Below are 24,228 nucleotides of genomic sequence, written 5' to 3'. Positions count from 1 at the left end.
TCCTCTTTCACTCAGTGGTTTGCCCTCGTTCCTTCACTCTACACACTCTTCATTTTTCTCTCATTCAGGATGTGAATTCCTTTCTGGTCGTCTCACTTTCTGTCTGCCTCTTCCTCCATCAACCCCCTCCTCCCTCTTGTCAACACGCATTACGGCCAGCAGACCCAGTGGCAATTTAGCCCCTCTGCCATCTGGGATCAATACTGAGTCTCATCCACAACAAACTGGCCTGACATTTTAATATCTGTAATTCAGCCTAAGTGTTATGCTTTCTGTCCTCCCTCCAGACGGCCCACTGTTTATTCTCCCTCTGAGTGACTGAAGTCAAACGCCGAACGCAAACACACATTCACGGACGACTATCTCTAATCGCTCTTAACCGCCTTCGCAATGTTGTTCTCCCTTTTAAAAAACCCTTTTGTCAACATCACAGCCAGTCAAAATAAAAGTCCCTGGTAGCTGGAGTTTAAATATGAAAACATTGCCTGACCCGTTTCCAAGGGTGTTGTAAAAGCAGAGGTAGCACTGCTGGTCCCAGGGTGGGAATTGTGAAGCGAAGAGTTCGGGGGTTGTTAAGATGCACATGGATATTTCCAACGTTGCAATGTTGATGGACTCTGTCTCTCGGTATTTGTCTCCTCTGGACAGTAATCAGGGTCATAATTGGGGCTGGAACAAGGATCCAGTCTGTGGCTTGAGCTCTATGGTTTGAATAAATCTAAAAGTTTGAGCTGGTTCCTGGTCTGGGACTGGGCTTCGGCTGCTGGCAGTTTTCACCCTGAGGGGGACTGGGGTTGATGCATTTATCTAGGAGATCCACTGATGATGGAGCTCTTCCCCCTTCCACCGGCTATACCCGCACTCCTGGCCGGCTAACACAAACACCCAACTGACGTGTTTAGACTAAATGACAAAACCCAGGGCCCCCTATGTCAGAGCTACGCTTCTTTCTCTGTACACAGGCAAGGACTTTTTCCCCGCCAACCAGCTCTGCAATTTGATTATGGTGATATTTAATCCAGATTGAAAGGGGAGAACTCCACCCCCCCACTCAAAAGTCCCCCTACTTGCATTTACCCACCCACTGTGTGTGACCCAATCCTGTCCCTGCGCAGCCCGTCCCAGAGGTGATCCTGTCTGATTTGATAAATGTCCACCGTGTGGCAAAAAATGGAAGGGGTAAATTTGCCGTCCCAGAGGAAATGATATCATGAGCCATGACATCGTGGTCTGGGGGTGATGGAAGGGGAGCTGGGGTGCTGGCTGGAAAATGTACAGATGTCAGCTCGTAAGGGGGGCGCGCTGATAGCCTGTTTGCAGATCAGCCATCGTCTTCCCTCAGTCACACCAAGTATGCTCCACCATTACGCAGCGCAGAGCAACCAGACTGGAGCAGGCCATCTCCTGCTCCCCTCCCGACGAGCCGACCTATTAATCATGTGTGGGCCGTTTGAAAAGCGCTCCGCACACACTGTCAGCACCCGTGTTGTTTGGGTGGACACTGGGGTCGAACTGTGCATGCTGTCAACAGACTATTAATGTTTCTCTCTCTGCCAACGATGAGTCATGTCTTAGGCTGGTCAGGCAGCAGCCACCCAGACCTGGACACAGACCACAGAGAACAAGCTCAAAGACGTTCTCCCTTTCAGTCACTGTAGAACAACAACAAAAAGAGAACACAGTGATTTCATTATTTAAATAAGGTCGGGGGACTGATGATACTAAATTAATTAGAAAAAAATACAATAAACCAGAGATGTTCTTTTTTTATTTCGTCTGCAAATCTTTTCTCTCATCTCTTTATACTCCTGGATACTGCAGCCAGGATTCAGATTTATTTTCTCTTAGGTTGCACCTGAATGATTAAATAGACTCACACTCGAATCGACTTCTAAAAAGCTAAATAAACTATTTATTTCTCTTTATTTATTTTTCCTTCGAATGAGTATTACAACTGAAATCACTCATTGGGCTCTGGCAGGTAAAATAGATCCCACCTGTTTTCACAGAAAGGAAAACCAAAGTGTTTTTAGTGGAACCACAAACTAATTCTTCAGGAACTAGAATGGCACTCAGTAGAGCACATCCCTCCACCAAAGCCCAACAGCCCCCTAATAAAACCATATATTTAAATTCACTAGATCCACAAATATCAGTCCTTAAAGATCCATAAATTGTTCTCTGATGAAATTAATGAAAGGTTTAATAATGTTAAATTTTGAAGAAAGTTAAAAAAAATTCCTGAATCCGGAAGAATATTAAATGAAATCTTCCATGATCAATACTACATCTTTTTTGTGGTGATCGTTCAGTAGTTTTTGCATAATTTTAACTACAAACAAACAAACCAACAAACAAGAGTTTAAACATAACCTCCTTGCCGTAGGTCAAAAGTCAGCAGATTCTGAAGCGCCTACCACCATTATTAACCCTTCCTCCACACTGTGACCTCTGACCCTTTGTAGATCAGACCAGGCTGAGGAAGAGCGCCCGTCAAGCCACAGTTTGTCCAACTCCAAGCTCGGGCTCCAGGGGCTGGAGGAAGAGGAGGAGGAAGTGGAAGGCGATGATGAGGAGGAGGAGGAAGGCAGCCTGACAGAGAAGTCTCACGACGAGGCGCCCGAGTCACCGTCCCCCGTCACAACAGGAGTGTATGAAGAGGAGGAGGAAGACGAGGAGGCGGAGACAGCTCCACTGGCTATGAGCTATGAACACACTCGCAGGTATTCATCTTCTTTTAAACAACACATACTATACACACTGATTTGAAAGGGACAAAGGTAAAACACGGACTGGGAATGTAATTCCCTGTATGGATACCCCAAAATACAAATTCAATATTTCACTTTTAGCAAATGTTAGGTCAGATTCTGCTCCTACTTCTTCTTATCCCAATTTATTCCGTCTATTTGTCTTTCTCTTTCATTAACAATTGCTCTCCTTTCTCTTAACTTCTTTCCTTCATTTTCCTCACCCTGACATTGCATTAACTCGCCATCCATCCCACCTCGACATTTACCCTTACATCCGTTTCTTCATCCTTCCATCCATCCACCTTTCATCCTATCCATATCGCCTCCATCCACCCCCCGGTGTACAGGTGTATAGAGGAGGAGGGCTCTCTCCTGGACCTGGAGGGTCTGCCCAGCTTTCCCAAGAGCCTGGATGGGCTCCGTAAAGCATCCAGCGACGAGCAACCCTTTGACGTCAAAGACATATTTAACACTTCACTAGAGTCGGAGGCATTGAAAGAGACATTGTACAGGCAGGCTAAAACCCAGGTATGTGACTGGCTTCCGGATGTCCAATTAAAAAGGACGCACAGGAAAGATGAGACAGAATCTTGTAACTCCAGAAAGGATAGAAGAGGGATACAGTCTTTTTCCAGGTGCTTAACAAAATAAATGTACTTGAGGTCTTGAAGCAGCTGAAAAGCACCTTGTCCTGCCCCCTCTTGTCTTTCCTCTCATTTAACCTTCCAACATCTTCTCTGTTAATCGCTTTGTCTTTCTGTGATATTAAACAGTCTAATGAAAAGTCATCACTATGTTTTGCATCACGATGTGATGACAAGTTGAGATCAGGGAAAGTGGCAATGTTGCTACAGAAAATCTTAATATTAGACATAAAGGTGACGCCTAAAGCTACAGAAAACCAGGTTGTGTTCAAAGTGGGACTCTGTTGCCTTAATTTAAACAAGCTTCACCAAAAGTCATACACTCATCGATATCAATTCTGTATATCAGCAACATTTTTTCATAAAAATCCATGAATTATTCCCTGGGAAATCCCCCAAAAAATTCTCTTTCACGACATTAAAGACGGTAACAATCCTGGAACTGTCAATGTTTTCGAATCTGCTCCTCAATGTAATGTTCTCTGGACATACTGCCTCATCCCAATCCAAAATGGAAAGGGCTCTTTCTTGACCCACACCACATGCAACAAGTTTCAGTGTCTGTCCAGCAGTTTTCTTACAGACTGACAATCAAATCAAGTCATTATAATTAGTAAGTGATAACGATTCCTGAAATATCCTGACAGGTCACAGGAAAAGTGGGCAGATGTAACTATAGCACCATAGTTTCCTCTTTCTAACTCATCTGTTCCCTCACACAGGCTTATGCAATGATGCTGTCTCTCTCGGAGAACAACCCTTTGCACGCGCCCTCCCAGAACTCTCTGGACGCTTGGCTGAGCATGGGAGGTGGACCGTCTGAGACGAGCAGCTTTCACCCGCTCAACCACATCTAGACCAGAGAACGAGAGAGAGAGAGGAGCGACGGGAGCGAGAGTGGGAGGAACATTCAGTTTTCGTAAATGGACAGAAACAAGGGACTGAGTGGACGTGGAGGCCCTGAGAAGAATTCAATGTCATATACATTCAAAATAGAAAAAATGTGTTTGTGTGGATGTGTGGATGTGTGTGTGAGTGAGTGAGAGTGTGTGTGTGTGTGTGTGTGTGTGTGTGTGTGTGTGTGTGTGTGTGTGAGAGTGGAAAAAGAGAGAGGGGGTTGAGATTGGCCCTGGGTGAGGGGTCTCACAAGACTCTGTCATAGAGAAAGCACTGCAAAGCTCCTGTTGATGTGAAGGACATGATGAATGCTTCTCAACAGCATTGAAACTCTGACCTCTTACCCGATCCTCCCCAAGTCCACGAGGCTGACTCCGGCAGAGACGCTGCTCGAGGCTCTCGTAAAGACACTTAACGACTAGAAATTCTCTAAAGTCTGCTACTACAAGCACTGCAGCATCAGCACTGCATTAGCACTGCATGTCCACAGGGTGGTGCTGTTTACCGGGAACATAGTGGGCGCGTGCACTATTATCTCCAGGTTCCCCCACCCCCCCACCCAACCCCACCAATCATGGGTGACTCACTTACTGATCGTGTTTCAATTGTACGTGCAGAATCCCCTACAGCACCACACTAAATGTTACTTGAGGAAATGACAGTTTTGATTCTCGATTGATTTTTAAATGATTATGTGGGGAAATGGCGTTCGATGTGTAAATGTGCACAGCAACTGGTGATTTTAATGAGCTGTCATGGGAACACCAGCCACCTTACTGGTGACCCACTTTGATCACGTTGAAAATGAATTCAAATCACACTCAAAAAGAAAAACAGAGGAAGTCTCTCTCTGCTTGTTCATTTCATCGTCGTTTGTTTTGTTCGATTTTTATTTACTTACTTTCCTCTTAGATACCACAGTATTGTTTCTTTGTAGGCACCACAGTGCTAAATTGTTAATATAATTATTTTTTAGAGAAGGACCAAAATTGTATGATATTGTCATATGATGTACAAAATAACCTAGATGTTCATAGCAAGAGTGGTATGTGCCAAATAACCCATAGAAAATGTTTTGTTCTCTGACAATCATTTCATGTCCAAGGGGCTTGCATTTGCTGTCATAGTTGGTTTCTTTTGTTCTCCTATTACACTCTTATGTATTTGATTTCAGAAGTGTGTGTATGTATTTATTTCTGGTTGTTTTATCATGACTGGAGGAGTGAAAATGAAGGAGAGTCATTTTATCCCTCTTTTCTCGTTGCTGAAGGACTGAACGCCGATCACCACGTGAGGGAGATTCTGAATCTCTGCTGCGTTTGATGCGTTAGTGTGCCAAAATGGAAAGAATCCCTCAAAATTAACTGTTTTTATTTATAGTGAAAGATAGCCGTAGTTAATCGTAGACCCTTTTTGGCATTGAAACGTCCTGTAGTGATTTTTTTTTCTTGTTTCAGTTAAACCATTTTAACCCTGAATGTGGTCTTGTTCAAATTAGTTGAAGCATTGGGTGGAGCAGAGTGAAACGACTTTCACTCTGAATATCATGAATGAAACACGTTGACACAATATTAAATCTGACGTTAGAATTTAGTTTATCCAACAAAAACACTTAAAAAAAATCATCATCATATAATACATGAAGTCACCCACAGTCACATCTGCATGAACATCTGGTTATGCAAGAAGGCAGAGGAGCTCTCATGAAACCCCCAAAAAACAGAGAGAGTAGACCAAGCCACAGATAGTATTAGATTTATGCTGGTCAGCCCCTCCAACACATGAAATACAAATTCTGGTTGAGTCTGAATGGGGAAAACCCAAACGCTCGATCATGAGTATATTCCCTGTACTTTTCTGAGATATTACAAAAAAAAAGGAGGCCCTGTGCCACGGAGGTCATGGGTCACTTACTGTAGATAAATGTAGATAGCTGCAGGAGGCAGGGCCGGGTGGGGGGGAGTGTTGTTGTTGATTGTTGCCTTTGCCCCATCCTGTGTTTACTGGGACTTTGAGAACTTGGCCTGATGCTGTATTGTCAAACTAGCACTTAAATCACGTGGGTCCAAGCCATTCATTGATTAAGGCATACGTCTCTAGAGCTCAGAACACAGATCAACTCTCTGACTAGTTCCACTTTCAGTAGATGAGCCACTTGTGCTCAACATGGAGAGAAAGAAAAAAAAAAACTTTAACGGAAGCACTGTAATTTTTCTTCATGACAGCAGGTGGCAGTGTGATGCTAGGACTGCTGCATCATCTCATTTTCCTATAGACAGGAGTCTTTTTATAATTCTGCTGAATGAGATCTCATTCATGGGAAACACATAATGTTTTCCAACATGTGGTTATAAAATGTAAAGACTTGGGTTACTACGTTTTTTTGGTTGACTAGATGTAATAATTCATGTCATGGACTACTGTAATAAGCACGCGCTGTGTGAAGCAAAGGCATCGAAGGCATTGAAGTATTCCATTTTGCCAACTTCAGAAAGTATTCTGGCAGATGGTCGCTGAAATATGTTTCAGCATAATAGAACATGGTTGCTGTTTTTTCCCCCACTGTTACAGGAGAAGTAAAAATATACATATTGTTTCTTTTTGACTGTATAGTATTTTAAAGAATGAAAAACAATGGTGCATTCGTCTGAAGAAAAAAAATCAATGAAAAATATGGGTTTAAATGGATGGTGCTTGTTTTGTTTGGATCTGAGTTGTATATCTCCCCTGTTATGTTTATTGAAAACAAACAAAAAAATGATATTGTGCATGACGTGTTTAGCGGTCATAATGATGTCCATTTGTGAAATGTGTATCGAATCAAAAAATGAGAAAAAAAAGGAAAGAAAAAAATAAATCCGTAGATGCACTTATTGTACATGTGGTTAGGTTTAGTAGGTTTGACTTCAAGTTCTCGAACGGCCTTACAGACGTCTGGGCAGGCGGCTCTGAAAGACAGAAGTAAAGACTTGTGGGAGAAGACATAATGAAAAACAATAAAGGATTGTAGAATAATATTGAACAATTCTGAAATTGCAGTTCTTTTGATGCTTGTGATTATTGAAGATGTACTTTAGAGAAATTTCATTGAAAAGATATGACTGATCATAATTCTGTAGAATAGCGATGTATACCAAATGTAATCTTTCCAATGCTATGAAGAATTTATACATGAAATTGATATGCAATAAAACCTGTGTGCTTTTTACATGAGGACTCCACTGTGTATTCATGAGCTGCAAGTCAAGCGGTAAACAAAGAAGACAACGAATCGATCAATAAGACAAGTGGTCTGTATATTAATCATTGACATTGTTTATCAGGCAAAGTCCAGTTCATCAAATGTGAGAGTTTCCATATTTAACATTATAGTAAATCAACTACAGTTTGTTATTGGACCTTCTATTGCAGGGGTTTTCAACTGGTTTTGTCCCAGGGACCACCATTCTGACTAGAAAGTAATCCGTGTCCAACTGATGTGCCTACGCGCACCTGCCTACGTGTGTGTGTGTGTGCGTGCGTGCATGTGGATAGAAGGAAGTTTTAACATTTGGTTTTCCGTGTTGGTTTTATTTAAGAATCTCAAACAAATCTAGATATATCTAGTTAAAAACCTCAAACAAATCTAAAGAAATCTGTGTAAACAAAAACGGTTGATTTTCAGTGCTAAAGAATTGAAAACAAAATTGAAATGCAGTTTGTAGTTGCACTGCAACCATATGTCAGAACCATATGTACATCAATATATAACGTTCATGACTTAAATGTACAGACATGTAGCTGACATGTTGAGGGAACGTTTAAGTAACTGTGATCAATAAAAATCAACATAAACTGGGGCTACGACTGAAGAGGGAAGATGACAAAGTAATGCAGAATATGTCACAAATGATAATCATACAATATCACATAAACAATTGAGGCCTACATAGGTTTAACCTCATGATCACCAACAGCAAATCCCACCTACTGCTAGTTTTAGGGGGGGGGGGTGGTGGGTGATTAGTACTTCTTTGTATGGGTGTCTTTGAGCTCTCCTAAGAAATTGTTTCTCAACCAGCGAACGTGGTAAAGTTGACTGTTATTGCAATTTATTGTTGTGGCTATTATGCCAATTTATTTTTCTAATTACAATGTATTTTTTTCCACTCTTTTGTTTTATTTTATATTTCATTATTAATTCTGCCCTTTTGGGCCTTCTTTTTGGGAAAATAAAAATTCCCATCATACAAACTACATCTCCAAGACAGGGGAAAACTACAAGCAGTTTCTAGCAACCAATCCGGTTTCAAGATTCCCCTCATCACCTTTATATTATTTTAGACATATTTTTCTTATTTTAGATATTTTTCAAGATATTCAAGAGTAATCTTGAAATGTGTTGAAATATCATAGCGAATTTCGAGGACCCGCTGCAATGCCTTCGCGGACCACCAGGGGGCCGCGGACCCCTGGTTGAAAACCCCTTTTCTATCGGACCAAATCATCTTTTTAACTCCTTGTTCTCTGGAAAACTTATTTTTCACTGTTTACATTCACATCCATCTAACAAACATTTAAACCACAATTACATGAAAACAAGCCACAATTACCTATAAACAAGAGAGTTGCCATGAGGTTAATACAACAACAACATCTAACAGACAACATGTCATTTATTACACCCAAACAGCTGTGAAGGGTTGATTTGATTTTCTACTAATAAATTATAACATTTTGTTTTTAAAGTGGCCATATTATGAAAAATCCACTTTTGTAATGCTTCTACACGTAAATGTGGGTATCTGGCATGTGTACTGTCCCAAAAACTCTGGAAAAAAACAACTCCCGCGATTTCTTGTAGTTCCTCTATGTAAGAAACTATACCATAGAGTGCATCAAATGGGAATACGACCAGAATTGACGTCACTGTCGGTCAACATGGCATAGCCCCCCCCCCCCCCCCCCCCCCCTGGAGGCGGAGATCTGGTGGAGGAGGAGACCGGGTTACGTTACGAGCCACAGCACCCTCCTCAGCTCGAGGCTGAGGGTGTTAGCTGGGAAGCTAGCCGAGGGGGGACACTAACCAGCCGGTGAGCGGGGTGAGAGGCGGAGATCTGGTCAAGAAGCAGAGCCTTTGGTCGGGGTAAGTCACAAGCTTGTTAGGGGATGTCGGGTAGCTGGACCCATGTCTGCGGCTCGCTTCTGGTGGACCTATCGCTGTTTGTTTACGGTTAGCAGCAGGGAGCTAACGCTAGCTTGCTGTTAGTTTGTGTTTAAAGTTGCTTCAAATGGCTGCTTGTGCACGTTTTTACAGCAGTATTGCATGTGGCAGCCCACCCAGGAAGCAGCGGAGATCTGGCCGAGAAGCAGAGCCTGCGGTCGGGGTAAGTCACATATAGGGTTGCCAATCGTCCCTTGAAAAACGGAATCGTCCTGTATTTAGAAACAAAAGTACCTGTCCCGTATTGAGCTGAAACGGGACGCACTTTGTCCCGTATTATTGTGGGATTTAAAAAATGGTCAGTAAAATGTCAATGGAAAATGAATAACAACGCTTTATATGAAGTTTTAAGGTAAACATGTTCCCAGGCAATGTCCTGCCCTGGGACCAATGAGCTGACAGCATATTGACACACCTGTACGATGACACAGAATACACTCATCCCATTGGCCAAGGAGGTACTGTTGCTCGCGCAGAAGATAGTAGAAGTAAACAGAGCAGCATGGCCGACCGTGACTCAGACGCCGACACTGCTCTACGCGGTGGTCCAGCTTCAAGCAGCACTTCAACTTGTAGTCCTTCGGAAAAAAAATGAAAAGGATGCAAAAATACCGGGAGGAATGGGAGAAAGCTAACACCTGGGTGGATAATGTGCGCGACAACATCTATAAAGCGCACTGCACGGTGTGTCGGCGCACTTTTTCTGTAGCCCATGGTGGGCTGAATGATCTCAAACAACATGCTTCCAGTGGTGGGCACATGCGAAGTATAAGGGACAACAAAAATAGGGGAACCCTAGACCAATTTGTTGTCCACCAGGCAACGCCAGAGGCAGATATGGTACACATATACAACCTTACACATTTCTTACAAGTTCAAACCGATAGATATAACATGCATCATTTGTACTGTAGAGGCAGTTGCTATACTACACAAACTCTACATATATACAGTAACATTTCTTATTTTTTCTAATTTACAGGTGACTGCTGCAGAGGTAGCCCATATCTACCACACTGTAAAGCATGGTTTGAGCTATAACTCAGCTGAATGTGCTATGAAGCTGACTCTCAGGACACTGAATGACTCCAGCATTGCCAAGAAGATGTCCTGTGGGAGGACAAAAGCTGAGGCAATTGTCACAGATATCCTGTCTCCAAAGGCTATTGAGGAGGTGGTCAAAAAATTGAAAAGTGGTGGAAATCCACTCCCATTCTCTCTTCACACCGATGCCTCGAATAAGGGAAATCGGAAGGTGTTTCCCTTGGCCGTGCAGTTTTTCAAGCCAGAGGATGGGGTAGTCAACAAGGTGATAGATTTCTTTGAAAATCCAGATGAGTCTGCACAGGGAATACTGGAAAAAATACAAAGCTCTCTTGAAAACATGGGTCTATCCCTAGATCATGTTTCTGCATTCAGTGCTGACAACGCAAATATCAATTATGGCAGCCACAATTCGGTCTTTACAAAATTGAGAGAGGCCAACTGTGAGATCCTTCGTGGCAACTGCCATGCACATATTGTCCATAACACAGTGAAAAAGGCCCTGGACAAGCTCTCAGTGGATGTGGAAAATATTGTCCTCAAGATATATAGTTTCTATTCCAGCTCTGCCAAAAGGAGAGAGTCCCTAAAGGAGTTCTGTGAATTCTGTGATGTTGAATTCCATAAAATCCTGCGCCATGTGGTGTCACTCAACTCTGCAATCACCCGCCTGCTGCAGAACTGGGTCCCGCTGATTCTTATCTCATCAGCATTAATGAAGAATGTCCAAAGCACCTGAAAGATTTGCTGAGGTTGACAGAAGATGCTGTTGGAGTTGAGGAAGAGGCAGACATTGTCGAAGTTTACCTCCTCTTCTGTAATAATGTCCTGTCCCTGTTTGAAGAGGTGGTGAAAAAGCTGGAGAAGAATGTTACCACGTCTGTTGACCTCTTCTCCATCATGGACTCTTTCCGGAGAAGACTAATTCAGAGAAGAGATGATAGGTTCTATGGGTACCTAACCAAACAAAAGCTCCAGCGTCTCTCACCATCTGATGCTGATGTTGCCAGGCAGGAATTTACAGCCTTCTTAAACCATGCCATCAGTTATATCGAGAAGCGGTTTGACTTCTCAGAGGAAAACTGGCTCTTCCACCTGCAGCCCCTCTCTCTAGCATCTGGGAAGATTTTCTTTGATGACATGGAGAACATAACCAACCGGCTTTGCCTGGTTGGCAGGTAAGAATGAAACAATTGCTAGTGTAGTGATAGACCATGTTTAATATTATTGATGGTCATAAACAAATACAATTGATAGATAATATATACAAATAAATACATAAACTTAGTTTACAGTACACACACATCTTACAAATTCAGACAGTTCATATACTTGATAGATAGATGGATAAATAAATAAAGAATAATAAATAAATTAAACTATATAGGTAGTTAAAGTAGAATACAAAATTATGAATATATACAATTAGATTTCCCCCCATTATTTACCATTGTAAATGACAACTTTTCATCTCTTCTGGTAGGCTGAACATCTCCATGGATGATCTGTATGAAGAATGTGTATCTGCAAACAGTATTCTGGAGCACCTCACTCAGGAGAAGGAAGCCTGGCAGTCTAAAGGAACAGCAGAGAGGTGGATGGAGGTTCTTCAGGAAGCTGACCTTCCCAACATCCAAGCTGCTGTATTCTTTTTCCTCAGCATCCCATCTTCCACTGGGTTTGTGGAGAGGATTTTCTCTTGGCAACCTTAGTCACATGCCAAAGCCCCCTCCTCAGCTCGGCCTCGTTAGGTGATGTTTGGCTTCTGGACCCATGTCTGCGGCTCGCTTTTGGTTGACCTGTCGGTGTTTGTTTACGGTTGGGAGCAGCCGCCTGACTGATCTCCCCACGGACAGGGGAGCTAGGTGGCGTTAGCCTCATAGCAATCAGTGCCCGGCTTGCCGGCAGGCAGCCGCAGCCGGCTGCTCGGTGACTGATTGGTCCCCGGTGGCTCACTGCGAGGCTGGCAATGCTACCACTGACTTCACACACCTGAGAGCCGCACCCCGAGCTGCACGAACCAGTGCCGGTCACCAGCAGCTTGTTGCCGCCTCCGTCGCTCGCTTTAAAATAGACTCATACCCGGGGTTTTAAGTGCATTTCGCTGCAAAAGTTGCAGCAGTGTTAGCCTCCAAAATTGTAGCCCCTCCACGATCCCTTTGTCTGTGTGTGTGTGTGTGTCTGTGTGTGACTGTGTGTGTCTGTGTGTATGTTTATCGATGAAAACTATTTCATGTTCGCTATGTTGCAGGAGGTCGGGATTTCCGAGTTACCCTGAACGCAGCACACCGATGTCGTTAGCAGCTGAACCAAGCAGCCCGGAGCTAAGCCTCCGCTATTTGCTCGGCTTCATGTCCGCACACGGACCGTCAGTCCATGCGGAGGGGAACCCGGACAGACCCGGGTCTGGGTGAGGGGTTCCGGGAGTTACAACCGGACTGAGACGTTGAGAACCGTCAAATCGAACTAGCTCTCAGTGGCTACCTGGTCTCTCATCGGGGCTTGACAGTACAGCAGCGCATAGTAGCGCGGAGTACTCAAAACAGGTCAATCTGAGGAAGTCTGTTTTAGACAGGGTAAAAAGGGTGCTGTTTTAAATGATCCTTGTGGTTTTTTGACCAGACATTTCATTAAGACCCCAAGGAACCATATCAACTGTGGTGAAATAGGCATAATATGTCCCCTTTAATACTAAATTAATCACACGTTAAATAAATGTCCCCAAATACCACTGCAATATATCTGTACTTTTATTCAAATGGATATTTTGAAATATAAGATTTAGTTGTAATTACATCTTATCATATTTTGTAATAATACAGTAACATACACCTGCATAAACAGGACTTTTCCCCCTCACATGGTGAAAAGCAGATGACCACTGAAGGTGCAATGGTGATTTTTATTGTCAAATACCCTTGCGTTGGCATCCAGACGCAAAAACAAAAGTTGTTGAACTTGAAGACAGAGCGGTGGAGAAGGCCACGCGTTTGACTGAAAAACAGACAAGTGATCATTTTAAAGTGCAGCTGATATTATGCAGGAGAAATGTGGTGGCTATTAGAACAAGTTTCTAAATTCACAAACCTTCCGTGTCTCTCCTCAGAGCCTCCAACTGGTTTTCGGTCACGTTTGTCCTTGCTTTAATGGCCGTCAGTTCTCCTGCCTGTTCTGAAATGTAATTCAGAACAATGTAATTGTGTTAAAAAAAAGAAAAGATTAAATGATGAGTTTGCTGTGTGAAGCAAAGGCATTGAAGGCATTGAAGTATTCCATTTTGCCAACTTCTGAAAGTATTCTGGCAGATGGTCGCTGAAGTTAAAATATAGATATTGCTTCTTTTGACTGTTTAGTATTTTAAAGAATGAATAACAATGGTGCATTCGTCTGAAGAAAAAAAAATCAATGAAAAATATTGGTGCTGGTTTTGTTTGTATCAACACCATCACTCCTCTCATTGCCTCCTGACCCACTGACCGTCATTCTCTCGCTGTAGGTGCCTCAGCTCCACACTCTGCTCAGCCAACAAGCCACTCATCTCTCTCAGCACGGCATGGATGTCCTGTGGGGAGGTGGGTTGGGGCAGAGAGACGTTTGCAGGTTGCCTCGTCTGGTTATCTCCAGGAGTAGTATTTTCATTGTCAGACTCTGGTTGAGGCTGAGCTGTGGAGTGAGAGCAGATCAGCAGCATCAGTGGAAAAAACATTGTCACCTCCATCCTCAGACTGGCAGAGTGTCCAGTTCAGCTTTGTAACATCTGTACTAACCCCATCCTTAAGTAATGTCTCATCCTGATCAATCATTGCCAGGAGTTGTTTATCAGAATAATGTGAAGGTGATAGTTAAGATTATACTTCTTACTTAAAAACACAGCATATAAATGGTAATAATTTACCTGTGTGTAGGATGTAGAGGCAAAATCCTTTGAATACAAAGTCTATTAAAATTCTAACAGGGCATATTTTCATTGTTATGAGAGCCAAAGATATCTCACTGTGTAACTTTAGGGTTTGTAAATACATTTTTACTACAATGCAAATTATCAAAAGTTCATTTATGATGCCTCCAAATACAGGTTTGAGTTATTACTTGTTATGCTGTTAAGACTGTATATACTGACAGACTGAACGTCCCTCTCCACCGGATTAAACATTAATGTCATAATATCATATCTAGATCTTAATGTCATCTCATCTCATTTTCATCCGCTTGAAATCTTAATGTCATAAGGTCATATCTAAATCTAAGGGTCGTCGATTGGCTGCGATAAAACAACCCTCAGGAGGAAACAATGTTCTGAGTGTAATAAAGAGAACTTTTCTCTCTCCACTTCCTCAATAAATTGATCAGTGGGATAAAGTCTGGTTTTTGCAACAAAACAATTCTAGGCATAAATCTAGTGGATGTTATGAGTACTCGTAACTGCTGCTGTCCAAGGACACTTTGGCATGCAGATGCGGAAGACTGTGGATTGAACTCCCAACTTTCTGGTCAAAGGACGACCACTCTACCACTCACCTACTGCCTACCCACTGGTTTCACAAACCCTGTCGTGACCATGCCAAGACGTCTCAAACGGTCGACTCTACGAAAGCATTGACCCTGAAAGGTCCAAGAGGCTTTAAAACACTGGCTGGGGGAGCAGCTCAAGCAGGGGGCCCGAGACTTCCCTTTCCCGGGCCACATTGACCAACTCTGACGGGGGGGATCCCGAGGCGTTCCCAGGCCAGTGTTGATATATAATCTCTCCACCTAGTCCTGGGTCTTCCCCGAGGTCTCCTCCCCACTGGACGTGCCTGAAACACCTCCCAAGGAAGGCGCCCAGTGGGCATCCTTACCAGATGCCCGAACCACCTCAGCTGACTCCTTTCTGAGTAAAGGAGCAGCGGCTCTAATCCGAGTTCCTCACGGATGGCTGAGCTTCTAACCCTATCCCTAAGGGAGACGCCAGCCACCCTTCTGAGAAAACTCATCTCGGCCGCTTGTACCCGTGATCTCGTCCTTTCGGTCATCACCCAGCCCTCATGACCATAGGTGAGGATAGGAACGAAGATCGACTGGTAGATCGAGAGCTTTGCCTTGCGGCTCAGCTCTCTTTTCGTTACAATGGTGCGGTAAAGCGAACGCAATACCGCCCCCGCTGCTCCGATTCTCCGGCCAATCTCACGCTCCATAGTACCCTCACTCGCGAACAAGACCCCAAGGTACTTGAACTCCTTCACTTGGGCTAAGGACTCATTTCCTACCCGGAGTAAGCAATCCATCGGTTTCCTGCTAAGAGTCATGGCCTCAGATTTAGCGGTGCTGATCCTCATCCCAGCCGCTTCACACTCGGCCGCCAGCCGATCCAGTGAGTGCTGAAGGTCACAGGCCGATGATCCAATGAGGACCACGTCATCTGCAAAAAGCAGTGACGAGATCCTCAGACCACCGAACTGCAACCCCTCCCCCCCACGACTACGCCTCGATATCCTGTCCATGTATATCACAAACAGGATTGGTGACAAGGCACAGTCCTGGCGGAGACCAGCATCCACTGAGAACGAAACTGACTGGCTGCCGAGGACGCGAACACAGCTCTCGCTTTGGGAGTACAGGGATTGGATGGCCCTGAGGGTAGACCCCCTTACCCCATACTCCCGCAGCACCTCCCACAGTTTCTCCCGGGGGACCCGGTCATACGCCTTCTCCAGATCCACAAAACACATGTAGACCGGATGGGCATACTCCCAGGCCCCCTCCAGGATCCTTGCGAGAGTGAAGAGCTGGTCCGTAGTTCCACGTCCGGGGCGAAAACCGCATTGTTCCTCTTCAATCTGAGGTTCGACGATCGGCCGAACCCTCCTTTCCAGCACCTTGGAGTAGACTTTACCAGGGAGGCTGAGAAGTGTGATGCCCCGGTAATTGGCACACACTCTCTGGTCCCCCTTTTTGAACAGGGGAACCACCACCCCGGTTTGCCACTCCTTTGGCACTGTACCCGACTCCCACGCGATGTTGAATAGGCGTGTCAACCATGACAGCCCCTCAACACCCAGAGCCTTTAGCATTTCTGGCCGGATCTCATCAATCCCTGGGGCCTTGCCACTGCGGAGATGTTTGACCACCTCAGTGACCTCCACCAGGGAAATTGACGATGAAACACCATCAACCTCGAGCTCTGCCTCCAACATAGAGGGCGTGTTATTCGGATTCAGGAGTTCCTCAAAGTGTTCCTTCCAACGTCCGACAACCTCCTCAGTTGAGGTCAACAGAGTCCCATCCTTACTGTACACAGCTTGGATGGTTCCCCGTTTCCCCCTCCTGAGGTGCCGGATAGTCTTCCAGAAACACTTTGGTGCCGACCGAAAGTCCTTCTCCATGGCCTCTCCGAACTTCTCCCACACCCGCTGCTTAGCCTCCGACACGGCAGCACCTGCAGCCCTTCGGGCCTGTCGGTACCCTGCAACCGAGTCAGGATATCATATCCCGGAAGGCCTCCTTCTTCAATCGGACGGCTTCCCTGACCACCGGTGTCCACCACGGTGTCCGAGGGTTACCGCCCCTTGAGGAGCCTAAGACCCTGAGGCCACAGCTAGCCGCCGCAGCTTCAGCAATGGAGGCTTTGAACACCGCCCACTCCGGCTCAATGCCCCCAACCTCCACAGGAATGCCAGAAAAACTACGCCGGAGGTGTGAGTTGAAGATACCTAGGACGGGGGCCTCCTCCAGGCGTTCCCAGTTCACCCGCACTACTCGTTTGGGCTTACCAGGTCTATCCGGAAATTTCCCCCACTCCCTGATCCAACTCACAACCAGATGGTGGTCGGTTGACAGTTCCGCCCCTCTCTTTACCCGAGTGTCCAAAACATGCGGCCTCAGATCAGATGACACGATCACAAAATTGATCATTGATCTTCGGCCTAGGGTACTCTGGTACCAGGTACACTTATGAGCACCCTTATGTTCGAACATGGTGTTTGTTATGGATAATCCATGGCTAGCACAGAAGTCCAATAACAAACGACCGCTAGGGTTCAGATCAGGGAGGCTGTTCCTACCCACCACGCCTCTCCAGGTGTCTCCATCGTTGCCCACGTGGGCGTTGAAGTCACCCAGCAGAAGTACGGAGTCCCCTACTGGAGCCCCATACAGGACTCCATTCAGGGTCTCCAAGAAGGCCGAGTACTCTGAACTGCTGTTTGGTGCATACGCACAAACAACAGTCAGAGTTTTCCCCCCTACAACCCTTAGGCGCAGGGAGGCAACCCTCTCGTCTACCGGGGTAAACTCCAACACCGCGGCGCTCAGCCGGGGATTTATGAGTATCCCCACACCCGCCCGGCGCCTCACGCCCTTGGCAAATCCGGAGAAGAATAAAGTCCAACCCTTATCCAGGAGTACGGTACCAGAGCTGAGACTGTGCGTGGAGGTAAGCCCCACCAGATCTAACTGATAGCGCTCCACCTCCCTCACAAGCTCCGGTTCCTTTCCCCACAGCGAGGTGACGTTCCACGTCCCCAGAGCCAGCTTCTGCCGCCCGGGTCTGGTCCGTCGAGACCCCTGACCTTCGCTGCCACCCATGTGGCTGCGCACCCGACCCCAACGGGTCTTCCCACAGGTGGTGGGCCCATGAGATGAAGAGAGGGGGGGTGCCACGTACTTTGTTCGGGCTATGCCCGACCGGGCTCCGTGGCAAACCCGGCCACCAGACGCTCGCCATCAAGCCCTCCGTCTGGGCCTAGCTCCAGACGGGGGCCCCGGGCTTCCTCCGGGCTGGGTCCCATCTCCTCTTGTATCGATATTCATTGAGGGTTTTTGAACCATTCTTAGTCTGGCCCCTCACCTGAGATCACTCTGCCATGAGAGACCCTACCAGGAGCACAAGGCTCCAGACAACACAGCCCTCAGGTTCACAGGGACACGCAAACCTCTCCGCCACGATAAGGTGACGGTTCAAGGAGAGAAATTTGGTCATAAGTATGATATTAAAACCAGCATTAATCTGCTTCAGCAAAGAACAGTCATATAGCTTGGTTTACAGCTCAAATCTCTATAATAATCACGGCCTTGGTCTATTTCAAAATATCGTAAACTCTTAAAAGGTTCAGTGTAACACTTCACTAGAGTCGGAGGCATTGAAAGGGACATTTAACAGACATTTAACAAGCTGTAATCACAAGGTGATTACAGCTTGAGATCAGGGAACACAGCAACGTGGCTACAGAAAATCCTAATATTAGACAAGGTGACACCTAAAGCTAGAGAAAACCCAGGTTGTATTAAGAGTGGAACTCTGTCGCCTTAATTTAAACAAACTTCACCAAATGTGCGACACTCATAGATATCAGTTCTGTATATCAGCAACATTTTCACATCAAAATCCTTGAATTATTCCCTGGGAAATCACGCAAAATTCTCTTTAATGATGTTAGAGAAGGTAGGAAAAAACTGTCCTGGAACTGTCAATTCTTTCGAATCTGCTCCAAAATGTAGAAGAGTGAGGGGTCTCACAAGACTCTGTCATAAAGAAAGCACTGCAAAGCTCCTGTTGATGTGAAGGACATGATGAATGCTTCTCAACAGCATTGAAACTCTGACCTCTTACCCGATCCTCCCCAAGTCCACGAGGCTCACTCCGGCAGAGATGCTGCTCGAGGCTCTCGTAAAGACACTTAACGACTAGTAAGTCTCTAAAGTCTGCTACTACAAGTAGTGCAGTTTCAACACAGGGTGTTGCTGTTTCACCAGGAACATAATGGGCATGTGCACTAATGTCTCCAGGTACCCACCCCCCCACCCCCACCCCAACCCCACCAATCATTGGCGACTCATTTACTGATCGTGTTTGTGCTGTAGGTGCAGAATCACCTACAGCACAAACACTAAATGTTACTTGAGGAAATGACAGTTGCAGTAGACTCTTTTGATTCTCGATTGATTTTTAAAGGATTATGTGGGGAAATGGCGTTCGATGTTTAAATGTGCACAGCAATGTCCTGTGGGCAGGTGGGTTGGGGCAGAGCGACGTTTGCAGGTTGCCTTGTCTGGTTATCTCCAAGAGGAGTAATTTCATTGTCAGACTCTCGTTGAGCCTGAGCTGTTGAGTGAGAGCAGATCAGCAGCAACAGTGGAAAAAACATTGTCACCTCCATCCTCAGACCGGCAGAGTGTCCAGTTCAGCTTTGTAGCATCTGTACTAACCCCATCCTTAAGTAATGTCTTATCCTTATCAAAAGTTCTCTAACGGCCTTACAGACGTCTGGGCGGGCGGCTCTGAAAAACGGAAGTAAAGACTTGTGGGAGAAGACATAATGAAAAACAATAAAGGATTGAGGAATAAAATTGAACAATTCTGAAATTTCAGTTCTTTTAGTGCAAATTATTGAAGATGTACTTTAGATAAATTTCATTGAAAAGATATGACTGATGATAACTCTGTAGAATAGCGATGTATACCAAATGTAATCTTTCCAATGCTATGAAGAATTCATACATGAAATTGATACGCAATAAAACCTGTGTGCTTTTTACATGAGGGTTCCACTGTGTATTCATGAACTGCAAGTCAAGCGGTAAACAAAGAAGACAACGAATCGATCAAAAAGATAGGTGGTCTGTTTATTAATCATTGACATTGATATCAGGCTATCAAGTCTAGTTTCAGTTCACAAGTCTAGTTTCAGTTCATAATTACAACATTTAGATTTTAAAACTTAATTGATCACATGTTAAAGAAATGTCCCCAATTATCACTGCTATATATATACTTTTATCAAATTGGTTATCTTGAATTATAAGATTTAGTTATTATTGTTTCGAATTATATTTTGTAATAATACAGTAACATACAGCTGAAGAAACAGGACTTTTCCCCTCACATGGTGAAAAGCAGATGACCACTGAAGGTGCTATGGTTATGTTCATTGTCAAATACCCTTGAGTTAGTCTGCAGACGCAAAAACAAAACATCTCCGACCTCTAACAGCAGCGTGACGCCATTAGCAGAACTCCCAAAATGGGATGGCTGATGCTCATATGCCATACAAATAACATGTCTATTTCTGACCAACCAAGCAGATGAAGGATATGAAGGATCTCCATGTGCAGCTATATGGAGCTCAAAGTGGTAGGCTCCTTTCACCGGTGCAGTGAAAGAACCTGTGGACATTTTTTTATCAGCATTAGTAAAAAGAGAATTGTCTGTTGTAACGGGTCAACATTTCCAAGAATGAAAATAAATGTGAACGTTTGTGAATTTGAGTACCTGTGTTCGGGTTGTAGGCATTTCCAATATTTGTAATGACTTGTCTGAAGACCAGATTAGTGTCTGTATTAAATGGTCCGATGGTTGTTCTATCTGAAGCCAGAGCGGCGGTGAATGCCACGCGTTTGACTGAAAAACAGACAAGTGATAATTTTAGAGTGCAGCTGATGTTATGCAGAAGAAATGTGGTGGCTATTAGAACAAGTTTCTAAATTCACAAACCTTCCGTGTCTCTCCTCAGAGCCTCTACCTGGTTTTCAGTCACGTTTGTCCCTGCTTTAATGGCCGTCAGTTCTCCTGCCTGTTCTGGAATGTAATTCATTAATAAACCGGCAATGAGACTTAAACAAAAACAAAATATTTCACATAGTATTTAATCATAACTTTCTTTTCTCCCAACGTTCTTTGGCAAATACAAACTTCAAACATGTTGAATTAAAATTCTTGAACTTTTTAACACCATACTGTCCAACCGAGAAACTGAATAACATGCTTTATTATAATTATATACATGCATTTACCTTTGACCTGTTGGCTCAATTTCCCCAGCTCCCTCTGCAATTTCTCCAGCTCCCTCAGCTTTGCTACTTGTGCTAAAAAAAACATTATGAGAGTACTGTCCTGCAAATGATGTAAAATATCTTCCTTTACAAGTTAGTGTAAAATCTCCTCTATCACTCCTCTCATTGCCTCCCGATCCACTGACCATCATTCTCTCGCTGTAGGTGCCTCAGCTCCACCCTCTGCTCACCCAACAAGCCGCTCATTTCTCTCAGCACGGCATGGATGTCCTGTGGGCAAGTGGATGTGGTCAGAGAAACGTTTGCAGGTTGCCTCGTCTGGTTATCTCCAACAGGAGTTAAGTCATTGTCAGACTCTGGTTGAGGCTGAGCTGTGGAGTGAGAGCAGATCAGCAGCAGCAGGGGAAAAAACAATGTCACCTCCATCCTCAGACTGGCAGTGTCCAGTTCAGCTTTGTAGCATCTGTACTAACCCCATCCTTAAGTAATGTCGTATCCTTATCAATCATTGCCAGGAGTCACTCAGGAACAAGTGAAGGTGATAGTTAAGATTATTCTTCTGACTTATAAACACACCACATAAATGGTAATAATTTACCTGTGTATGATACCTCCACAGACAGGCTGGAGTCATTCCTTGTTATGCTGTTAAGTCTGTCGATATTGACAGACTGAATTTCCCTCTCCACCGGATTAAACATTAACGTCATAAGGTCATATCTAAATCTAGGGGTCGTTGATGGCTGAGATAAACCAACCCTAGGAGAAAACAATGGTCTGGGTGTCATAAAGAACATTTTTCTTTTTCCGCTTCCTCAATAAATTGATCAGTGGGATAAAGTCTGGTTTTTGAAAGGAAACAAAGCAATGCTGGAAACAAATCTAGTGGAGGTTACGAGTACTCGGAACTGCTGCAGTATAATTTACTCGTAACTGCTGCTGCCCAAGGACACTGCTGCTGCCCAAGGACACTTCGGCTTGCAGATGCGGAAGACTGTGGATTGAACCGCCAACGTTCTGGACAAAGGACGACCACTCTACCCCTCAGCCACTGCCCCCCCACCGGTTACCCAAACCCTGTCGTGACCACGTCAAGACACAGGTCTGATCTCCCGATATCTCACACAACTTTTGCAAAAAGTAATCTATTACAATGTTTAAATGAACCAGAAAAAAAAACAGGGGGACTCCTATTGGCTTGTTACCTCAAACCTAACCACTGTTATAAAAAAAAAAAAAATCATATATGAAGCCAATGAAGACGGAGACCACCGATGATTTGATTCAATTTACATGAATTGTCGGTACCAACACCTAAAACAGCATTTTACTTTGTGCGACAAAGAACCTTGGAGCCCCATTTAATCACATGTTAACTTTATAAAAAACACATGAATGTCATGTGGTAGAAACGTCCCAAATGGTGGACTCTACGAAAGCATTGAAGCTGCAAGGTCCAAGAGGGTTTAAAGAAACTGGTTGGCGTTATGAGCCATGTTCAACGCAAAAATCAAAATGTTTTCTTTTTATATATTTGGTCATGAATATGATATTAAAACCAGCATTAATCTGCTTCAGCAAAGAAAAGTCTTATAGCTTGGAGTAAAGCTCAAATCTCTTTAATAATCACAGCTTTGGTCTATTTCAAAATATCGTAAACTCTTAAAGTTCAGTGTAGAATTTAGTGACATCTATTGGTGAAGTTGAATGTTGCAGTTGAACACCCCTTACCTCACCCTCTAGTATGTCCAGTCTGGGCTACTGTAAAAAAACATGGTGTCCTCTATAGAGAGGACCCGCTATATAGATATATAGTATATATATATATATATATATATATACCATATATGTACCATTTAGATAAAACACACTAGTGAAAACATCACTAGGATAATTTTATATTAACTTTCTGACAATAGATCCCTTTCACTTAGATCGTACACACTGGACCTTTAATACAATTTGCTCTTTAGGCCGTCAGGGCTTTAAGGTTTGAATAAAAGACTCTCCTTCGGTTTAATACTTTAGGCAATTTCTATCACCTCATGGGAAATGAGCAGGGTCTTAAAGGATGTTGTCTACCAGATGCTGGAATTGAGATTACAAGCAAACTCTCAGTAGAGGTTTGAATGGTTGAAAAAATATCTATTGTGCACAAAGGCTGTGTATAAAGTGTGCATTAGCATCATAATTCAAACTGACAGTACATTAGAGCCAATGCAAACAAATAGGCAAGTAACAATAGGAAAATTATTTAATAGGATGCTCATCAGCAAACTAACGGCTGATTGGAGATGATCTAATAATCATGGCTCAGATAATCGTGAAAACTGCCTTCATCCACCAACAGACGCCATATTTCTGGGTTTGAAGACGTGATGTCTCTTTAAGAGGAAGGAAATTAAAGAGGGGAAGTGAAGCAAGAGGCTCCACTTCCTCGTAGCCCTCAAAATCAGAACATTAGTGTGCAATGGGCGAGTCTGCATCCATGCTGCAGCTCAACGACTCGATGGAGCAGGAGAGTCCCAGCGCTGCCATTCTCCTGCCCACGGAGACCAAGGAGGGGCTGGAGGTCGCCTTCACGCTACCAGAGGCCGACCGGAGCCTGGGACACGGAGCCAGTGGCCTGTTGCCCCCTGCTGCAGACACTGACACCTTACATCGTGCACAACCCCACAGTGCAGGCGAAGGTGAAGGATTACTTCTTGTTCAGGGTGACTTGCTCCATGGGCTCCCAGAGGCGCACGTATTTAAGAGATGTACATATGAGACACCTAATGCTTCTAGAGGTTGTTGAGATTATAATCTGTGTTTGTCTTTGTGTGTTTGTCTGTGGAGATGAAAATGGAACCGAACTCTAAACAGTGTGTTTAGAGTTCGGTTCCATTTTCAGTGTGTTGGACAGGGCTGGGAGCAGGGG

General features: G+C 44.3%; 2 protein-coding genes and 1 pseudogene across 3 annotated transcripts in view; 2 read left to right on the top strand and 1 right to left on the bottom strand.

The window, feature by feature from the left end:
• prdm16 (PR domain containing 16) overlaps window positions 1-5,462 on the top strand; it is a 170,293-nt gene extending 164,831 nt beyond the window's left edge. For both annotated transcript variants that reach the window (XM_062392558.1, XM_062392557.1), the window contains exons 15-16: window positions 2,466-2,723; window positions 4,120-5,462. In XM_062392558.1, the coding sequence (XP_062248542.1) occupies window positions 2,466-2,723; window positions 4,120-4,132 (271 nt within the window). In that variant the 3' untranslated portion in view covers window positions 4,133-5,462. The remainder of the gene's footprint in view (window positions 1-2,465; window positions 2,724-4,119) is intronic.
• Window positions 5,463-20,145: 14,683 nt separating this feature from the next.
• On the bottom strand, window positions 20,146-22,818 carry LOC133956853 (complement C1q-like protein 2). The gene is made up of 5 exons (XM_062392197.1): window positions 21,494-22,818; window positions 21,309-21,380; window positions 21,010-21,093; window positions 20,788-20,916; window positions 20,146-20,681 (listed from the first exon to the last, which is right to left on the bottom strand). The coding sequence occupies exons 1-5, from the start codon at window positions 21,732-21,734 to the stop codon at window positions 20,398-20,400; spliced, it is 810 nt and encodes a 269-aa protein (XP_062248181.1). The 5' UTR covers window positions 21,735-22,818; the 3' UTR covers window positions 20,146-20,397.
• Window positions 22,819-23,759: 941 nt separating this feature from the next.
• LOC133957051 (tumor protein p63-regulated gene 1-like protein) lies at window positions 23,760-24,150 on the top strand (annotated as a pseudogene).
• Window positions 24,151-24,228: the final 78 nt, after the last annotated feature.

Source organism: Platichthys flesus, chromosome 7, assembly GCF_949316205.1.
Source record: "Platichthys flesus chromosome 7, fPlaFle2.1, whole genome shotgun sequence".
In the NCBI taxonomy this organism is placed as follows: domain Eukaryota; kingdom Metazoa; phylum Chordata; class Actinopteri; order Pleuronectiformes; family Pleuronectidae; genus Platichthys; species Platichthys flesus.
This window is presented reverse-complemented; position numbering and strand designations above follow the sequence as displayed.